Genomic DNA, 19,082 nt, shown 5'->3' with positions numbered 1-19,082 from the left:
TAAGGGCCTCTCTGGGCGGCACAGCCCTGCACCCGGCCAGGCTGCACCCCTGCCCTGTGTGCCCTCCCTGCCAGCACCTGTGGGCAGCAAACAGCCTGCAAACCAGCCAGCCTGCCTGGGAGGCCTGGGCATGGCCGCAGAGCCCCAGGGGGACTGTGGACAGTGGCACAGGGTGAAGAGAGAGCGAGAGAGCAAGAGGCTGACATGGCCAGCGCCATCTTGGGGGCTGGGGACCGGGGTGGGGGCTGGACCCCATGTTCCGAGAGGGGCTGGGGAGCCGGGAGCCAGGCCAAAGAAGCACACGTGTGGAAGGAGCTGCGGGGCCACTGAGACAGACAGACCCAGGCCCAGCCCTCCGGCCACCAGCCGTGTGTGGTGGGCATCTCTGATGGGAACGCGTGCACTGGAACCCTCACCTGAGTTGGGGCGGCCCCTGCCTACCGCACAAGCAGCTGTCCGGAGGCAGGCAGACCAGCAGGGAGCCAGGCAGCCCTTTATTGGAGAACTTGTCACAGATACACAGACACACACAGGCCATGGTCCCTCCCGGGGCCCCGCCCAGGCACTGCCCAGCGTCTGGCACAGGGGCTGCCTCGGGGGCTCAGGGAGAAGGGCCAGCCCTGGGGGGATTCCGAGGCCTGGGGGTCTCTGCAGGCCCACCCTGGCTGGGCTGTGACCCCAAGGTGCAGGGACCCAGCTGGTTAGGTGAGCATCGCCCTGTGGGCTGGGCAGTATCCGCCTTAGCGCCAGGCTCCAGCAGAGGGTCCGTGGTGGGCAGTGCGGGGAGGGGCGAGGCTGCCATGTCTCCACGCTTGGCACAGCCCAGAAAAGGTGCTGCAGGAAAAAGGGGTGGAGGGGGCTGGGGCTGGGGCTGGGCTGGGCTGGAGGAGGGGACAGGAGCTACAACAAAGGCTGGGGGGCCAGGCCGGGCGCCCCCACGGCACAGGCCGGGACCGGGCTCAGGCCTGGCCCTCCAGGGCGCGCACGTGCACGCTAGGCAGGCAGAACCAGGAGGGCGGCAGCTCCTTGCTTGTGCTGTCCTCGTGCACCCGGACGTGCAGAAAGAAGTCGCCCGTGTAGAGGAAGAGGAGGGCCCCGAGGCAGGTCGACTGGCCCGAAGGCTGCACCTGCAGGCAGGAGGGACGTGTCAGCCCAGAGCAGCGGGACCCCGAGCCACAGGAGACCCCGAACCTGCCCGGGACAGTCGCTGCACCTGTCCCAGCCTCGGCTTCCTTTCTGGGAGGCACTTCAGGTGGTGGGGGGGGGGGGCGGCTGAAGGCACGATTTCACGCGGGTGGGGCCTGAGGGCTGTGAGGGGGGGCCAGGTGAGCTCTATGACTCCCTCAGTCCCCTGGGCCCCTGCAGTGACCACGGGCAGGGAGGAGGTGACTGCCTGGGGCGGGGCGAGAGTGAACGGGCGACCTCAGCTGTCCTGGGCCCCCCACTCGCCTTGTCTCCTGAACAGCCCTCGGGGTGACCTCACTTCCCTGGGCTCACTCCAGGGCTCTGGATGCAGAGAAGTGAGCTGCCTAAGGCCTCAGAGTGAGCCGGGCGGACCAGGGTCAGCCAGAGGGCTGGGGACAGTGGGACCACACGGGGGCCGCACGGGGCTCCCGACCACGCACCGCATCCAGGTGAAAGGTGCTGGAGCCCACGAAGGAAACGGCGCTGTGCAGGTCGTAGCTGTGCACGCCGTTCTGGTGGTCCTGGAAGGGGACCACGGTGAGGGCGAAGGGCCCCACGCTGCGTGGGCTCCGGTTCGTCAGCCGCACCTCCAGGCGCATGGGGTCGCCCACCCGACAGGCCGCTGCCTCGCAGTCACACGGCTGTCCGTCCACCAGCACGTCTGCCAAAGACACAGGACAGGAGACTGTCAGCGACACAGCCCAGGCGGCCTCCCCTTCTCCGCCGTCTTCTTGTTCATTCACTCATTCACTCCTTTCCTCATTCATTCGTCCCTTACCCCATCAGCCACCACATCTGCCAGGCTGGGCGCACAGCCCCGTCCCTGCTCTGCTGGCGTGCAGGCTGGCAGGGACAGGCATGGGGCCAGAGCTCTAGGAGGCCCCCAAGGTTGTTTGGGGGTCCAGGAGGGGCTCCAAGATACTCCCTCCCGGAAGGGCTGAGCTCTGGCCACAGTCCCCCAAGATGATGAGTGGCACCTGGCTGGGCCTTTGGGACACACACTCCTATTGACAGTGACTGGGGGTGGGGGTGTATCTGCAAGTCAACAAACCCCCCACCAAGCGCCCCTCCAAATCCATGTTTCAAGGAAGCCTTCTGCGATCAAGACCCCCCCGCCCCATACTTGGTTTCTTTAAAATCACGAGCTTCCACAGCACTCTGGAAACGCTTTGGAAAGTTTACAGAAGCAAAAACACTTCTGTAAGAACCCCAGGCCCTGGCCCTGCTCCCCTCCGCACCGCGGCGACCACTGCCGTGTCCGGGCATCCTCGCCTATTAACGTGGCCGTGGGGCTGAGCTGCAGTTCTGAGCTCTGCTCTCTGTGACCGTGAGGACCTAGCATGTCCCAGCTGTCGACGCCTTTGGGAGAATGTTCTCGGAGGCCCCAGAGGATCGCAGGCAAGAAACAAGCCACGATGTGCCACCCCACCACGTCTCGCTTGTGTCCACGTTTGCACGAGCTTTGTCTGAATTCACACTTACGTTCCGGGGACAGAGTCCTGGGAAAGGAACCCTTGGGACAAAAGTGAAAACGTCTAAGAGCGGCCGGTCCTCGGGTGACGGCCTCCAGGAAGGCTCCAGGGCCCGCACCTCGCAGCACCCCACCTCCCCCAGGGGCAGGCTCCACCCTGTGCTCCATCTCCCGGCGCACGGCTCACCACACCCGCCCACACCCATCATGGAGCTGGGGTGGCTGCAGAGGTCCTGAGCAGCACCGTTCAGTCCACAGTCTCCGCACGCCTCCCTCACCCCTGCAGGAGGGCACCCGGGCATGGAGTGCAGGCTGAGAGGGTGGAAACGGGGCCGCCCAGCCTAGAAACCTTTCGGACTAAAGAAACCCAGGTCACGTTTCCAAGCTCTTTCATTTTCTCGTGACCCACAGCATCTTACCTGAAGCTCTCGTGTTTACCCACCTGTTTAACTATTAACCACCTGTGTGTCTCCTCCCCCACAAGCTCCGGAGAACTGCCACTTGCCCGTGTCCCCAAGACCCAGGCCAGGCAGACTCTGGTTCTAGTTCATATTTATTGGATGGATGGATGGATGGATGGATGGATGAATAAATGGATGGATGGATGGATGAGTGAATGAGTGAATGAATGAGTGAGTGAATGAGTGAGTAAATGAGTGAGTGGGTGAGTGGGTGGGTGAATGAGTGAGTGAGTGAATGAGTGAATGAGTGAGTGAGTGAGTGAGTGAATGAGTGAGTGAGTGAATGAGTGAGTGAGTGAATGAGTGAGTGAGTGAGTGAGTGAATGAGTGGGTGAGTGGGTGAGTGGGTGAGTGAATGAGTGGGTGAGTGAGTGAATGAGTGAGTGAGTGAATGAGTGAGTGAGTGAATGAGTGAGTGAGTGAATAAGTGAGTGAGTGAGTGAATGAGTGAATGAGTGAGTGAATGAATGAGTGAATGAATGAGTGAATGAGTGAGTGAATGAGTGAGTGAATGAATGAGTGAGTGAATGAGTGAGTGAATGAGTGAGTGAGTGAATGAGTGAGTGAATGAATGAGTGAATGAATGAGTGAATGAATGAGTGAATGAGTGAGTGAATGAGTGAGTGAATGAATGAGTGAATGAATGAGTGAATGAATGAGTGAATGAGTGAGTGAATGAGTGAGTGAATGAGTGAGTGAGTGAATGAGTGAGTGAATGAGTGAGTGAGTGAATGAGTGAGTGAATGAATGAGTGAATGAATGAGTGAATGAATGAGTGAATGAGTGAGTGAATGAGTGAGTGAATGAGTGAGTGAATGAATGAGTGAATGAATGAGTGAATGAGTGAGTGAATGAGTGAGTGAATGAATGAGTGAGTGAATGAGTGAGTGAATGAGTGAGTGAGTGAATGAGTGAGTGAATGAATGAGTGAATGAATGAGTGAATGAATGAGTGAATGAGTGAGTGAATGAGTGAGTGAATGAATGAGTGAATGAATGAGTGAATGAATGAGTGAATGAGTGAGTGAATGAGTGAGTGAATGAATGAGTGAGTGAATGAGTGAGTGAGTGAGTGAGTGAGTGAATGAGTGAGTGAATGAATGAGTGAATGAATGAGTGAATGAATGAGTGAATGAGTGAGTGAATGAGTGAGTGAATGAATGAGTGAATGAATGAGTGAATGAATGAGTGAATGAATGAGTGAATGAGTGAGTGAATGAGTGAGTGAATGAATGAGTGAGTGAATGAGTGAGTGAATGAGTGAGTGAGTGAATGAGTGAGTGAATGAATGAGTGAATGAATGAGTGAATGAATGAGTGAATGAGTGAGTGAGTGAGTGAATGCATGTATGAGTGAGTGAATGAGTCAGTGAGTGAATGAGTGAGTGAATGAGTCAGTGAGTGAGTGAGTGAGTGAGTAGTGAATGAGTGAGTGAATGAGTGAGTGAGTGAATGAGTGAGTGAATGAATGAGTGAATGAATGAGTGAATGAGTGAGTGAGTGAGTGAATGCATGTATGAGTGAGTGAATGAGTCAGTGAGTGAATGAGTGAGTGAATGAGTGAGTGAATGAGTGAGTGAGTGAGTGAATGAATGAGTGAGTGAGTGAATGAATGAATGAGTGAGTGAGTGAGTGAGCAAGTGAATGCATGTATGAGTGGGCGGGCTGTGGGCCCAGATGCCTTCGGGACCAGCCCGTCTGAACCTTGAGGGTTAGAGGATCAGGACCGGCCTCCCCCTTCCTGGCCTGGGTCCCTGACGGCAGCGCCAGCTCTCCTGCAGGAGGTTATTCATGCAGGAGGCTCTCGTGTAAGACATCCCGGGAGCAGGTTAGTCTCTGCCCCCACAGCGTTACATGGGCCCACGGCCCACCTCCCGCCCCCGCCCCCGCCCCCGCCCCGATTCCCCCTCACTAATACAGCCGGAGTCACGGACTTAATTTCGTCTGGCCCAGAATGCCTCCTGAAACCACCGCCACGCTTATGCTACAGCACGGCCGCGACAGACACACAGGCTATAAATAGAATCCAGGAGGAGGGAGGGCCTGCGGGCCGCTGGGAGGAGGAGAAGGAAGCCCCCCGGTGCCAGGCCATCCTGGTGCCAGCCCGCCTTTGGGCCAAGGGCGGCCACGGTGGGGAAGGGGGTGCACGGGGTGAGGGAGCTCGGAGAAGGGTGGTGGAGGGGCGGGGCTGGCCCAGGGCTAGAGAAGCCCTTTTTCCCAGACAGGCTCCTGGAGGGCACGTGCAGAGCAAGGCCGGCCCTGCCCCGCTGCTTGTGCTGCGCCCTCTGCGTTCACAGCAGAAGCCGCCCTTCTCTGGGGCACAGCCCTCGGTCTCTGCCCGTCAGCCTCGCACACTTCCCTCTGAGGTTTCCATGAACGAATGAGCCCGGGAGAAGGTGGGGGCGCCGAGGAAGGGGCTTGTCCTGATCAGTGCCCCTCCCAGGGCCCCTTCCCCCAGCCAGCTCAGACGGCCCCACTCCCACCGCTCGGGCTCCTGTGGGTGACCAGAGGGCCTTTTTCTTGCCACTTGCTGGGTCCAGGCTGCCACTTGCAGGGCCACACGGTGCCGCTCGCCCAGGCCCGCCAGGCTGGCACCACGGCCCCTTTTCACAGGGAGCAAGTCGAGGTGTGGAGGAGGGGCAGCCAGGAGAGCGGGTCCCCAGGTGGGGCCGGTACGGCACCGCTCCCTTAGTGGCCAGAGGAAGCCCCTGAAGTGGCAGCAGGCCCCCAGGTCACAGGGAAACTCTTCCCGGTGACAAGGAGCCAGGGCCTGTGTTTCTTGCTCAGGTGACTTATCTGACAACCTGCTCACCTGTCCCTTGGCACCTGGCGCCCACGGCAGCAGCGGGCACGGTCCCGGAGCTCAGACTCCAGGGAGGACCTCCTCCCGCGGGCCCCACAACAACCCCCGCCCGGCCCTTGGCGACTAGAAGAGACAGGGAGGCTCAGTAGCCTTTAGGTGCAAATATCTAATTTTGGATAAAAAAAACCTTTAAGGCTTAAGAGCAATGCAGAGGGATTAGCGAGGTGACGGCTAGGAACGGCGGGAGCGAGCTCAGCAAGCCGCTCCGCTTCGGCCTAAGCACAGCTGAATGTTTAATTTCTCAGGCACACGCATCTCTGTAGCCCACGTAAATCTGGGTGAGCCTCCACCTTAGTCAGGGTGACTCCAGCGAGGCCTGGCTGGGAGTCAGCCCAGGAGCTCTGTCACCGCTTAGGAGCCGGAGTTGGTCCCGTGAGAAAAGACAGCCGCGCCTCGGGGTGCGAGGGAGCGGAGGCTGGGCCTGCTGTGGGCCTGGCCTCACCCCTCAACAGCAGCCCGCGGGCCTCGGGGCGGGCACAGGCACACCCGGCGCCAAACCTCGTAACTGCCAAGTACCCAGTACAAAGTGGGGACCTTTCTCTGAGGCCAAGGGAGCGCGTGGCAAGGTACGTAACCGACCGCAGCTTTACCCTCTTGGCTGATGAGAGTCAAGTAACTGACCTTTTCTCTTTGGCTGTTAGGAAGCTCAGAGTCAAAAGGACAGCCATCGAATCTTTGGTAGCCATATTGGTCCCCCACCCCAACATTCACACACACACACTCACACACACACACTCACACACACACACACACACACTCACACACACACACACACACTCACATACACACACTCACATACACACACACACTCACACATACACACACACTCACACACACACACTCACACACACTCACATACACACACACACTCACACATACACACACACTCACACACACACACACACTCACACACACACACTCACACACACACACTCACACACACACATACACACACACATATACACTCACACACACTCACACACACTCACACACACACACACACACTCACATACACACACTCACATACACACACACACTCACACATACACACACACTCACACACACACACTCGCATACACACTCACATACACTCACACACACACGCATACACACACACACTCACACACACACTCACACACACACACTCACACACACTCACACACACACACTCGCATACACACACACATACACACATTTGCATTCACACACACTCACATACACACAGACATACACACACTAATACACTCACATACACACATACACACACACTCGCATACACACACACACGCATACTCACACACTCACATACACACTCACATACACATATACACACACATACACACACACGCACACACACCACTCACATACACACACACACTCACATACACACACATACACACATACACACACATACACACTCACACACTCACATACACACACATACACACACTTTCACACACACACACTTTCACACACACGCACACTCACATACACACTCACACACCCACTCACATACACACACTTTCACACACACACACACGCACACTCTCCTGCACACCCACTCCTGCCAGTCTTGACCCTCTATGCCAAACACGGTTTCCCTTAACTGTCACTGGGCTACTTTTCTGCATACTGAGTTTTAAAAAGAGGTCGAAGCAGGGACAGTGCCCAGGAGGAGGGGGTGACGGTGTTCTGAGCAAGGGCCCAAGGCAAAGAGGCGCCTGGGCAGGTGGGCTCCGCCCCGTCACCTCTGCCCCCACCTGGAGCCCCAGCGGGGCGAGCTGGCTCGGAGGCAGGAGGCAGCTGGAGGAGAGTGACAGCGGGGCAGCCTGCTCAGCTCAGCTCAGCTCCCAGGTGGGGGTGGGGGTGGGACCACGGGCGGAGCTCAGGCCCCTCTTGCCCCGGGCAGTCATCAGCGCCTGCCCTGCCAGGTGGGGCCCTGCTCTGCACCGGCCAGGAGCTCGTGCTGTGACAGTGATGGAGGCAGCTAATCAGTGCATGAGCCATAGCGCCTGGCCCTCGGCGCCTGGGGCGGAGGCCGGGCAGGACCCACACATGTAATTACCCTCAAGGCGGGAACGCCCCTGAGGAGCTGCTTGGCTCTCCCGGGTAAATAATTTACTTTTACAACTTTTCATTAAAGATTAAAGGGAATTAAATTAAAATTAAGGCGAGTGGAGAGGAAATCGTGCCGCGCGGGGTTCTCTATGGAGAGGTTCCTGGCTCCCCCAGCGTGCCCACGGTGCGAGCTGGTCCTGGCACGGGCATCCAGGGGTGGGGACCCATGGAGGAGAGCCGGGAGAGGTGCGGAGAGCTCACAGAGCGGCGAGGGCAGCCCCAGAGTCAGGTCTCTGGGCTGCGTCTTGGCGTGGCCCATGGCTGCTGTGGGCGGTGGCGAACCACTGTCTTCAACAGCGGGAAGAAACACGTGGCCAGCACCACACACCCTCCTGTGGGAGGGCCCCCCCCCAACATGGGAGGGCCCCCCCACAGGCCAGGGTTCTCGGGCCACACAGGCGCCCACTGCAGGGCCAGGCGAGCCCCTTCCGAAGCCAGGGCTGCTGCCTCCTTGACTGAAAATGGGGAGGCAGCGTCTGGCCAGAGGGCTGGTGGGTGCAGAGATGTCTGGGGAGGGCTGAGGTCCCAGTGTGGAGAGAGAACACCGGTCATGGCCCACAAACACATCCCTCCCACAATCCCTTTCTCCTGGTGGACAGAACTAAATGACCTGAGTAGAGGAGGGAGGAATCATGGGATGAGCAGGGTCATGTGTGGGTGGGGCAGTGGGATAGGCGGGGTCATGTGTGGGTGGGGCAGTGGGATGGGCGGGGTCATGTGTGGGTGGGGCTGTGGGGCGGGCGGGGTCATGTGTGGGTGGGGCAGTGGGATGGGCGGGGTCATGTGTGGGTGGGGCAGTGGGGGTGGGCGGGGTCATGTGTGGGTGGGGCAGTGGGATGGGCGGGGTCATGTGTGGGTGGGGCTGTGGGGTGGGCGGGGCCATGTGTGGGTGGGGCTGTGGGTGGGCAGGTCATGTGTGGGTGGGGCAGTGGGATGGGCGGGGTCATGTGTGGGTGGGGCTGTGGGGTGGGCGGGGCCATGTGTGGGTGGGGCTGTGTGTGGGCGGGGTCACGGGTGGTTGGGCCATGGGGTGGGCGGGGCATCCCGGCATGTGGGGCTCTGTGGCAGCATTTATCTAGATGTTTGCAGGCCTCCAGCATTCACCTAACCGAGCCTCTGGTCAGAAGGGAGCTGCCACGCCCAGGGCCACCCTGTGAACTGGCACCGGCGTGGGCACGGGAATCCGGCCCGGAACTGGGCACGGAGCACCCTGCCGGCTAGAGCTCACGGCTCCACTAAGGCCTCTGCTTCCACCTTTCCCCGGACAAGCACTTCAGCCGCTGAAGACCAACCAGGGAGAAGGCAGCGGGGGGAAACATGCCTGCTGGCTGGGCCTCGTGCAAACACAGCCTTCTGGAGCAGCAGGGAATTTTAAACGGCTCGTCTGTCCCCACGCAGCGTCTACCTTTCCAATCCTCGTTTTTCATCTTCTCTCAGGCCTTCCTGAAGGAAGCGAAGATTCCTGCCACCCAGCGGGAAGCCCCCCCCCCGCGGCTCTGCGCCCAGCCTGGTCCTTGCCACACAGCGTCACCCGGCCTCGGACCAGCTGGCCTGCAGGGTCAGGTCACACGCGGGGGAGGGAGCATGGGGAGGTCCCAGCGGGTGTGGGAGGAGGCGGGTGGCTGGTTTCATGCCACTGGCCTCGGGCACAGGCTGTGCCCTGCCTCTGCCGGGGAGCTCAGCCTCAGCTCAGCCTCAGCTCCCCGGGAAGCCTGCCCCCCCGGTGCCCTGGTCTCTGAACTTGTCCTTCTGCACTTCCCTGCCTCTACCAACAGAGTCCTGAGGGCCAGGGCCTGCCCCGCTCCGTTCCCGGTGCCCAGCAGGGACGGCGTACGGGGCCTCTGCCAGGGTGTGCAGACCTCCCATGGCTGGTAGTGGGGCCAGGCCAGCGGGAGCCAGTGGGAGCCAGCGGGGAGCCAGCGGGAGCCAGCCCAGGGGAAGAAGGTGCAGATGTAGGAGTGACGCCCTCGCTGCCCCTCCCATGTTCTAGGCCTGGCTGAGGCTGCCAGCCTCTCCTCGAGCCCTCTCTACACCCACAGCCTGAGCCCCTCCCGCCGCCTGTCCCCCCACAGCACACGCGATGCCCTCATGCGTCCCCTTGCCGACTCCCACTGGCCTCAGCTTGAACAGCACCTCCTCCAGGAAGGCTTCCTGACCCCGGCCCTGCCCAAGCCCCTGTTACATGAGGGCTGGCTCCACACAGGATTTTCTGTTGAGGGGCTGTCTCCCGATACAGGGGTCAGGGTTCACTCAGTGAACTGACAGTGAACCCCCTGAGCCTCTGCTCCCCCGTCTGTTACATGAGAGAATCGGGCCAGATGATGTCCAAACAGGCTCAGCCCCACTGAGTCTACACGCAGACCCTTCCCGATTCTGCACACTGCCCACCTGTTTCACACCAGCTTATAATCCCTGGCAACAGGGGGAGGATCCCCCACTTTGCTTACTGGAGGTGTTGGTCTTGGTTTTGTGGGGTCCCCGGTTAGCGTGACCCCCAAGGCTCCCTTCTAACCTGCTTAGTGATCTGGACTCCTGTGCCCCAACCTAGGAGCAAGAATCAGATCCTTTGTCTCTGCCGTTACAAACTCAACACCACTAGACTGCAGGTCACCATCTATCCATCCATCCACCACCACCCACTGACCCATCCACCCAGCCATTCATCTGTCACCCCCTCATCCATCCCCCCACCCCCCACTGATCCATCCACTCATCTATCACCCACTCAGACATCCCCCCACCACCCACTGACCCATCCACTCATCTATCACCCACTCAGACATCCCCCCACCACCCACTGACCCATCCACTCATCTATCACCCACTCAGACATCCCCCCACCACCCACTGACCCATCCACCAATCCACTCATCTATCACCCTCTCACCCATTCATCAACCCACCCAGCCATCCATCTACCCACCCATCCACTTACCACCCACTCATCCATCCATCCATCCACCCACCACCCACTCACCTACCTACTCATCACTCTCTCATCCATCCATCCATCCATCCACACATCCACCACCCATTCACCTACCTACTCACCATCCTCTCATCCATCCATCCACCTCCCACCCACCTATCCATCCATCCATCCATTCACCCACCACCCACTCACCTACCTACTCTACTCACCACCCTCTCATCCATCCATCCATCTACCCATCTAGCCACCTACCCACCCACCCACAGCAGGGACTCAATTCTGGAGCCTGGCCGAGTGTCTGACCGCAAGTCCAGGGACGCAGTGGCGCAGAGGCTGGGCCATGGAGCAGGGGTGAGTGCAGTGAGAGGGGGCGTACAGGGGTGGCGCTCTGGCAGGAAGGGAGGGTACTGAGCTCGCGGGTCTCCCAGGAGGCACAGAAGGGGGGCTGTCAGCGCAGCGAACGCCCTGAAGGACTAAGCCTGCGATCCTCCGGGGGCTGAGTGATGGGACCAGCCTCTTACTATCCAACGAGCAGCAGCGCACTCGCTCCCGCTCTGGGCCAACCACACGGCTTCCGGGAGAAACTGGAGCGTTTAAAAGCACCGTGGGAAGGACTGCCTGCTGTGCTGTCTGCTTAATTAGCGGGAAAGTAATTTCAGCCACAGAGCAGTGCCCTGGGTGGGGACCAGGTTCCCAACACCAGGGTTGGCAGCTGGCTCTCCACCATCCACGGTGGCTGCGGAGGAGACACAGGCCGCCAGGCCCACCCTCTCCATATGAGGGGCTCAGGGCAAAAGCTCGTGGAGACCACCTGACCCCCGTCCGAATACTCGCAGGCTACAGACCAAGTTAAAAAAGGCGATCGAAACCGTGTTTGTCCTCCTAACTTCACAAACGCGTCTGTAACGACCGGAAGGCCGCGTTCAAGCTCCAAGTCCATGGCTCAGAGCAGAGTCCCGGGCGGAGGTGGCTGGCGGGCAGTCCCGCTGCTCTCCCCTCCGTGCGGCGGCCAGGAACTCTCATCCCCTCCCACGGGGTCCGCCTCCTCCGGGGCTGGGGTCTCCATTCTGACTCCAGACCCACGGAGCCCAACCTTTGAGCACCTCCAGCAGGTGACAGGTGTGCGGGCAAGGCTCCCCCAAAGCAGTGAACTTGCCCGCACCCCCGCCCCGGCTCCAGGCTGAGGCGCCCTCCCCACAGGGATGGCCTGACAGCTGGCCTGACCGCTGAGCCGCCCAGCTCTGGCCTCACTCTGCAGGCCCAGCCGCTCCCCAGAGCCTATACCCTCCCCGCTCTGGTCTCCAACTCCAAAGCCCTGAGCTCTGCACCCCGCCTGCGCCAACGGCACACCTCCTCCCCGCTGTCTCCGTGCCCGGCCCTCTGCGTTCCTCCTGGTACTGAGTTCCAATGAGACGCTGAAGGAGAGACGGGTGGCGTTCTGAGGTGGAGCAGACACAGCCTTGCCCACCTGCAAGACCCGATCTCCCTCCTGGCCCCGCCCGAGGGGGCCCAGCCACATGCCCATCGGGGGGAAGTCCACCTGCGAGGGTCTTGGCTAAGGAAAACCTCCACGTGCCCCCTGCCAGGAGCAGCACGAGGGGGCTGGCTGGAGCGAGGGCCGCTGCCTCAGGAACCAGGAAGAATGGTCTGTAATGAGCATATTCAGAGCCGTATGCAAATCAGGTGCTTGAAAACAGCTTGTTCTCTTCAATAATTCAATCATCTCCACCTCCCTCCTCTTCTGGGCACGAGTGTTTGCGAGCAGGCAGGCAGGCCGGGGCGCCTGCGGGCACACGCCAGGCTGGCCTCTGAAGGAGGGGGGCTTGGCCTCTCCTCCCAGCCCTGAAGCTCCTGGGGCTCCCCGGGCCTACGCTGGGCCGGGGTGAGGGCCTAGAGGCCAGAAGCCAGAACTTTAGGAGCGGGTACAAGACAGGAACGTCCAGGAAAGGCAGAGCCACACCGAGGCTTCTGAACCACACCCGCCCGGACCAGCCCGCGGCCCAGCTCGCAGGTGCCTGCGCCGCTCCCAGCAGGGCCGTGGCCGGGCCCTCGTGGGACCCAGCCGCCAGCCTCCTCCGGCACCCGACTGCGGCTCGGAAACCAGCCCTGGCCCCCTTTCGGGACAGACACCCACGCGGTGACAGGCACAAAAGAATCACCGAGTGGTGTTCATAGACACAACATCTCACACAAAGCAACCAACGCGAATGTTTGCTGTTTTTCTTTTTCACGAGGCCTGGGGGAGCTGTCAAATCCCTTTGGCCCCAAACAGGGAGGGACAGAGACATGAGGAGGAGCCCGAGACCAGGCTGTCCTGTCTGCCGGCACAGGGTGCGTGTCCTCGGGCAAGTGAACCCGAGGCAGGGAGGGAGAGGAGGGGGGTCAGGCGGTCCTGCGGCCTCTGCCCCGGCAGCCCTGCTCGCTCCCCTCCAGGTGCCTCCACCAGGTCACAGCGGGTCCAAACACAAGCTGTAGCTCTGTCTAGACCCGTGGTCGGCAAACTGCGGCTCAGTTGACTAATGAGTTTGCCGACCACTGGGATAGGGGCTTAATCACAAGGAACAACAACAGCCTGTAATTATTGGAATCGAGAGTCTAGGTCAGTGGTCGGCAAACTCATTAGTCAACAGAGCGGCAAACCGTGGCTCGCAAACCGCAGTTTGCCGACGGCTGGTCTAGAGCCTTCACCAGATTCATACTAACTTCAGGGCCAGGTCTCCGCAATCCCACGACACTCAAGCCGGGACTCTGCTGTGCACCACCCCGGGCCTGGGGAGGACTCGCCATTCTGGGGTCTCCTCACCTGTGATGTGCCCACCTGGCCCCTGTGCAGATGACACAGGGAGCGGAAGCAAGGGGCCACGAGAGAGGAGGGTCGGACTTTTCCTGCCCTCACCAGCAGAGCGCTGCAGGCTGGCCCGGAGGCGCCCCGTCCTCGCCAGGGACCATCTGGGGGTTCGAGGGGCCGGGCGGGGCCAAGATCCCAGAGGCAGGAGACCTGGGAGCCCAGCACGAGGTGGGGAGGTGGGTGTGGCTGTGGGCCCAGGTCCCGCGGAAACAAAGGGAACTGGCGGGCAGGATTGATGCTTGGTCCAGGAAGAGGCACGCGCACGGCACCCGGGTAGGAGATCTCGCACACCCGCCATCGGAGTGCACACGCGTGCAAGATCTCACACACCTGCCATTGGAGTGCACACGGGTGGGAGATCTCACACACCCGCCATCGGAGTGCACACGGGTGGGAGACCTCACACACCCGCCATCGGAGTGCACACGGGTGGGAGACCTCGCACAACCGCCATCGGAGTGCACACGGGTGGGAAACCTCGCACACGCGCCATCGGAGAGTGCACACGGGTGGGAGATCTCACACACCCGCCATCGGAGTGCACACGGGTGGGAGATCTCGCACACGCGCCATCGGAGAGTGCACACGGGTGGGAAACCTCGCACACCCGCCATCGGAGCGTGCACACGGGTGGGAAACCTCGCACACCCGCCATCGGAGCGTGCACACGGGTGGGAAACCTCGCACACCCGCCATTGGAGCGTGCACACGGGTGGGAAACCTCGCACACCCGCCATCGGAGTGCACACGGGAGGCGCAGGGCCTGTCTCTCCCAGCCTGGCACTGACACAGATTTTGAGGGAAATAAAAGCTATTGCTGGCAAGAGTCCAGGGAAATGGATATTTCCTCTGCCTATTAGCGTCTGAAAGCTGCTACACTAACGGGGGGCGGTGTCCGTGTGAGGAGCAAACAGCCCTGAGAAAGCAGGACCCCCCCCCTCCCACTCGCAGTCCTCCTGCAGAACCTGTCGGGGAGGGGGGGCTGGGCCTGCAGCTGCCCCATCCAACAGAAGGGCGCCACAGGAATTAGGGGCACTTAGGTAAAGGGGTATGTGCAGCCACTGAAACGTACACCTCGGACCCGTGCATGCTCGGTGGGAAGATGGTGACCGGGCGCAGGGAGGGAAAGCAGAGCTGCGCCCACAGCCCCGGTGCGGCTCGTGTTGTGACACGCACAGCCCACACGTGCACAGCGTGGTTCGAACCGAGCGGGTCCCCTGCGCGCTCTTCTCGTCTCGCCTCGCCTCGCGAACCGACGGCGGAAACGTCCTGTATCGATAGGTGCGGCCCAGCCTGCAGAGGCTGTCTCCGGCCAGCGGCTGTCCGAGTAGCATGCCCTCTAGCCTGCTCACTGCGAGACAGTGCCCTGCGCACAGCACTCAGCGGTGGTACTGACTGCGCCTGGTAAGGCTCCGGCAACAGCAGGCTATCAGGAGCTGAGATGGGGGCAGGGGGGTTACACTTAAGTTTTTATATAAGGACTAGAGGCCTAGCATGCACCAAATGGTGCACGGGTAGCTCGCGTCCGCTTGCCTCACCGGCCGCCCCGCCATCACCGTGTAGCTTGCGCCCCGCCCTGCCCCGCCCCGCTATGAGAGCCGCTGCTTCACGTCTCCTTGGAGGGGGAGATGGACATCAGCAAAGACGAGGCAGCGCAGCTGAGCCTCGAGAGGGACCCAGGCAACAATCCCCAAACTCTTCATGGCAGCCGTCTCCATGGCTACCCCATCTCAGTCCCCTGAGCTACCCTCTCCCGCCCCCCTCCCTCCTCCACCGTCCAGCCTCAGGGCTCCCCTCAGGCTGTACCATGACCATCCCCCCACTGCCCTGCTCTCTCCCAGTGACACTCAGTCCCCAGGGCCCCGTGAGCCCCAGAGTGTCTCCAGAGCACCTTCCTGGAGGAGGTGGGCAGGGCTGAGGTGAGCCTGTCCCTGGCCTAAGGCTTCTTCCCCACACGGGCCTCTCAGCAACCCGGTCCGGGCTGCCTGCCTGGCCACCTCCCACACCACAAGCCAGGCCTCGCTCCTGACAGCTCCACGGCTGTGCCCACCTGGCGAGCGGCGCTGGGGGAGGCTGTCGCCCAGCTCAGGGCCCGCCCACCTGGGTCTCGGCCTCTGTGTCTCCAGAGGCTGGCGGCTTGGAGAGGTTTTAACTAAAACCCAGAGTAAATGCCAGATGGGCCTTAGTGCTGGCGGGCCGATGCAACGAAGCAAATGAAGATGAATCTCCCGGAGCTCACGGCTGCCGGGCCCCCAGGACCTCGGGGGAGTCTGTCCTGAGGCCCGCCCTCAGCAGAGCACAGGCGGGAGGTCACGGGTCCCGAAGGGCAGACTGCCCGAGGGAAACTGAGGCAGGGATGGTGGAGGGAACCCTGGGGTTGGACCTCACGGTCCACGGGGCAGCAGCTGCCCCCTCCCACACCCTTCCCCCCATGGCTGCCCTGCTCCGGGCCTGGTCACTGCCAGGGCCTCCTGGGCGTCCCTCCTTCCCCCACGGCCCAGCTCCCCCTGTTCCAGGCTCCCCCAGCTCCCCCATTCCAGTCTCCCCCAGCTCCCCCATTCCAGGCTCCCCCAGCTCCCCCCATTCCAGGCTCCCCCAGCTCCCCTATTCCAGGCTCCCCCAGCTCCCCCCGTTCCAGGCTCCCCCAGCTCCCCCCGTTCCAGGCTCCCTCAGCTCCCCCTATTCCAGGCTCCCCCAGCTCCCCCATTCCAGGCTCCCCCAGCTCCCCCTATTCCAGGCTCCCCCAGCTCCCCCCATTCCAGGCTCCCCCAGCTCCCCCCATTCCAGGCTCCCCCAGCTCCTCCCTATTCCAGGCTCCCCCAGCTCCCCCTGTGCCAGGGGCTCCTCTAAAAAGAACACAAACCTCCTAGAGAGAAACCAAGTGATGGGCAGGCATGGCGTGCTCATGGGCCAGTACAGTGGGGACGGCAGGAAACACTCGGCCCCGGTTCAGAGAGGGTGGTGCGGGCGGCGCCGGGAAGGCCGGCGGCTGCAGGACAGTGAGCGGTGGCCCTCTCCGGGATGGCGTGGGTGGTGGGGGAGGAAGCGGCCTTGGAGGGCGGGGCGGGAGGGACAGGGAGATGGGAAGTCACTGGGGGCAAGCAGAAGTGACAGCTGGTTCACGGGTGCGGGGGTCACTCGGGCTGCCGACGGGAGAGACCTGGCGGTGATGCAGAGAGGCGGCGGGAGGGGAGCAGAGGCCCAGCAGAGAGGAAGGCGGACGGAGGCCAGGGCCGGGGCAGTGGGCTGGGCTGTCAGCCTGGGGCCTCTGTGTGGTCACACACACGTGCGCACACACCCTCTCAACTGCACACGGCCTCGGCCTGAGCTGTGATGGCCACTCAAACATGTCACCATGCAGCTGGGCCACTTCCCCGCGGGGCCATCAGCCAGGGCGCTCCTGGACTCGCCCTCGGGCGGGTGCCATGCTCCCTGCCTCGGTCTCCCGGGCCTGAAGCGGACAGGGACGCTGTGCTTTGTAACCTTAACCCAGGGGGCCAGTGCGTTCCTGTCACCCAGGGGCCCGGCAGCGGTAATGACCGAGATGGTCCTTGTCCGACGGGGCCGTGAGAGCTCCGCAGGGAGCACCTGCCCTCCGCTGCCTGGGCCCCGCCCCGCCCCGTCAGGGACACACGTCCGGGAGCCACTGAGAGCTGAGTTGTCAACGACAGGGCCTGCCGGTCAGGAGGGAAACACCCTGACAGCGCCCTGCGGCCTTGGGTACCGTCTGACAGCGAGCAGGCTGCAGGCTGGGGTCCAGGGCCAGCATGGGCCCAGCAGGCACCTGGGTGCTGCCAGGCCTGGGGCCAGGTGCCCAGGACAGCGAGGGCCTCTCTGCGCGGCTCAGCCACAGCCGGTACAGGGAGGGACCCAGTATGACGCCCACTCCCGGTCCTGGGTGGCTCTCTTTTTGGCTCACTTTTCTAATAAAAGCAAGAGACCAGGATATTGGTCTCTGGGGACCAAGCACCGGGCTGCAATTATTCATTCGCGATGTGCCTTCCTTTCTGGTAAACATTTCCCCTTTCACAAGCTAAGAAAGGTGCTTTCCCAGACACTGAGAAGAGGGCCCTTGGCCCAGGCTGGGCACAGAGCGTGTCGTTCAGGGCTACAAATCACCAGCTGCTCCCGGGCCCAGGAAGCCAAGGGCTGAGGCCCATCTGGGAGGGCGGGGGCCGGCTGGGAGGGAGGGGGCCGGCTGGAGGGAGGGGGCCCATCTGGGAGAGCGGGGACCTGGCTGGGAGGAAGGGGGCCGGCTGGAGGGAGGGGGCCGGCTGGAGGGAGGGGGCCGGCTGGAGGGAGGGGGCCGGCTGGAGGGAGGGGGCCCATCAGGGAGGGAGGGGGCCGGCTGGGAGGGAGGGGGCCGGCTGGGAGGGAGGGGGCCGGCTGGAGGGAGGGGGCCGGCTGGAGGGAGGGGGCCGGCTGGAGGGAGGGGTGCAGGTGACCATGGCACGGGTCATGCCCTGTGTCTGGCCTCAGCCGGTGTGAGCACACTGCTTGGCTATCAGTCCATCAGGCGGGTCTGGTTCCAAACAGGCTCCAACAGGGCCTTGGGGTGTCAGGACAGCCGCTTCTCTCTGCCCCACGGGGTGAGCCCCAAACTCCGGAGCCACACGCCTGCCTGGGCAGTCAGGACTGACGCTCTGTCCTGTCCTGCACAACCCACAGTCTGTTGCCTGGCCTCGGTGCCCAGGCCTGGCTGTGGGGTTCACAGGTGGAATGTCCTCCTCCCCATTTCTGCACTGAAATCCCCCCCAAAGCTTGAGCCCCTCCTCTCACCAGGCGCTCCCAGAGGCGCTGGGTGTCACCGCCGTGAGACCGGGGACACTCGGCCAGGACCCCAGCTCCTTCAGGGGGGACTCGGGATCCGGACACAGGCCCTCTGGGCTCCCAGCGGGAGGTCTCTCCCCCACAGGCTACTCGCTGGCTCACGAAGGCCCGGCCCGGCCATGGGGTGACCGGGTGCAGGGAGGCTCGGTGGCACCAGCCAAGCTGCTCAGCGGGGCCAGCGGACTATACGGGGCCATTCCCCACGACAGGGGTGGCCGGCCTGTCCCCTGTGGCCAGAGGGAGGCCAGCCTAACCGCAGGCGAAGGTGGGTGCCCGTTCCCTGGCGAGCCGGGCTGTTCACAGAAAGGGGGCGTGAACTCCCATTCAGGAAACGGTCTGAATACAAACCGATCACCCGATCAGGAAAGCACAGATG

General features: G+C 61.9%; 1 protein-coding gene across 1 annotated transcript in view; it reads right to left on the bottom strand.

The window, feature by feature from the left end:
* Positions 1–461: 461 nt before the first annotated feature.
* TRAPPC9 (trafficking protein particle complex subunit 9) overlaps positions 462–19,082 on the bottom strand; it is a 171,600-nt gene continuing 152,979 nt past the window's right edge. Inside the window, 2 exon segments of the mRNA XM_080646835.1 lie at positions 462–1,127; positions 1,626–1,846. Of these exon segments, the coding sequence (XP_080502961.1) occupies positions 960–1,127; positions 1,626–1,846 (389 nt within the window). The 3' untranslated portion in view covers positions 462–959.

The sequence above is a fragment of the Plecotus auritus genome (assembly GCF_963455305.1).
Source record: "Plecotus auritus genome assembly, chromosome: 11".
NCBI lineage: Eukaryota > Metazoa > Chordata > Mammalia > Chiroptera > Vespertilionidae > Plecotus > Plecotus auritus.
The sequence above is the reverse complement of the archived record's forward strand: the minus strand, read 5'-3'. Positions and strand labels throughout refer to the sequence as shown.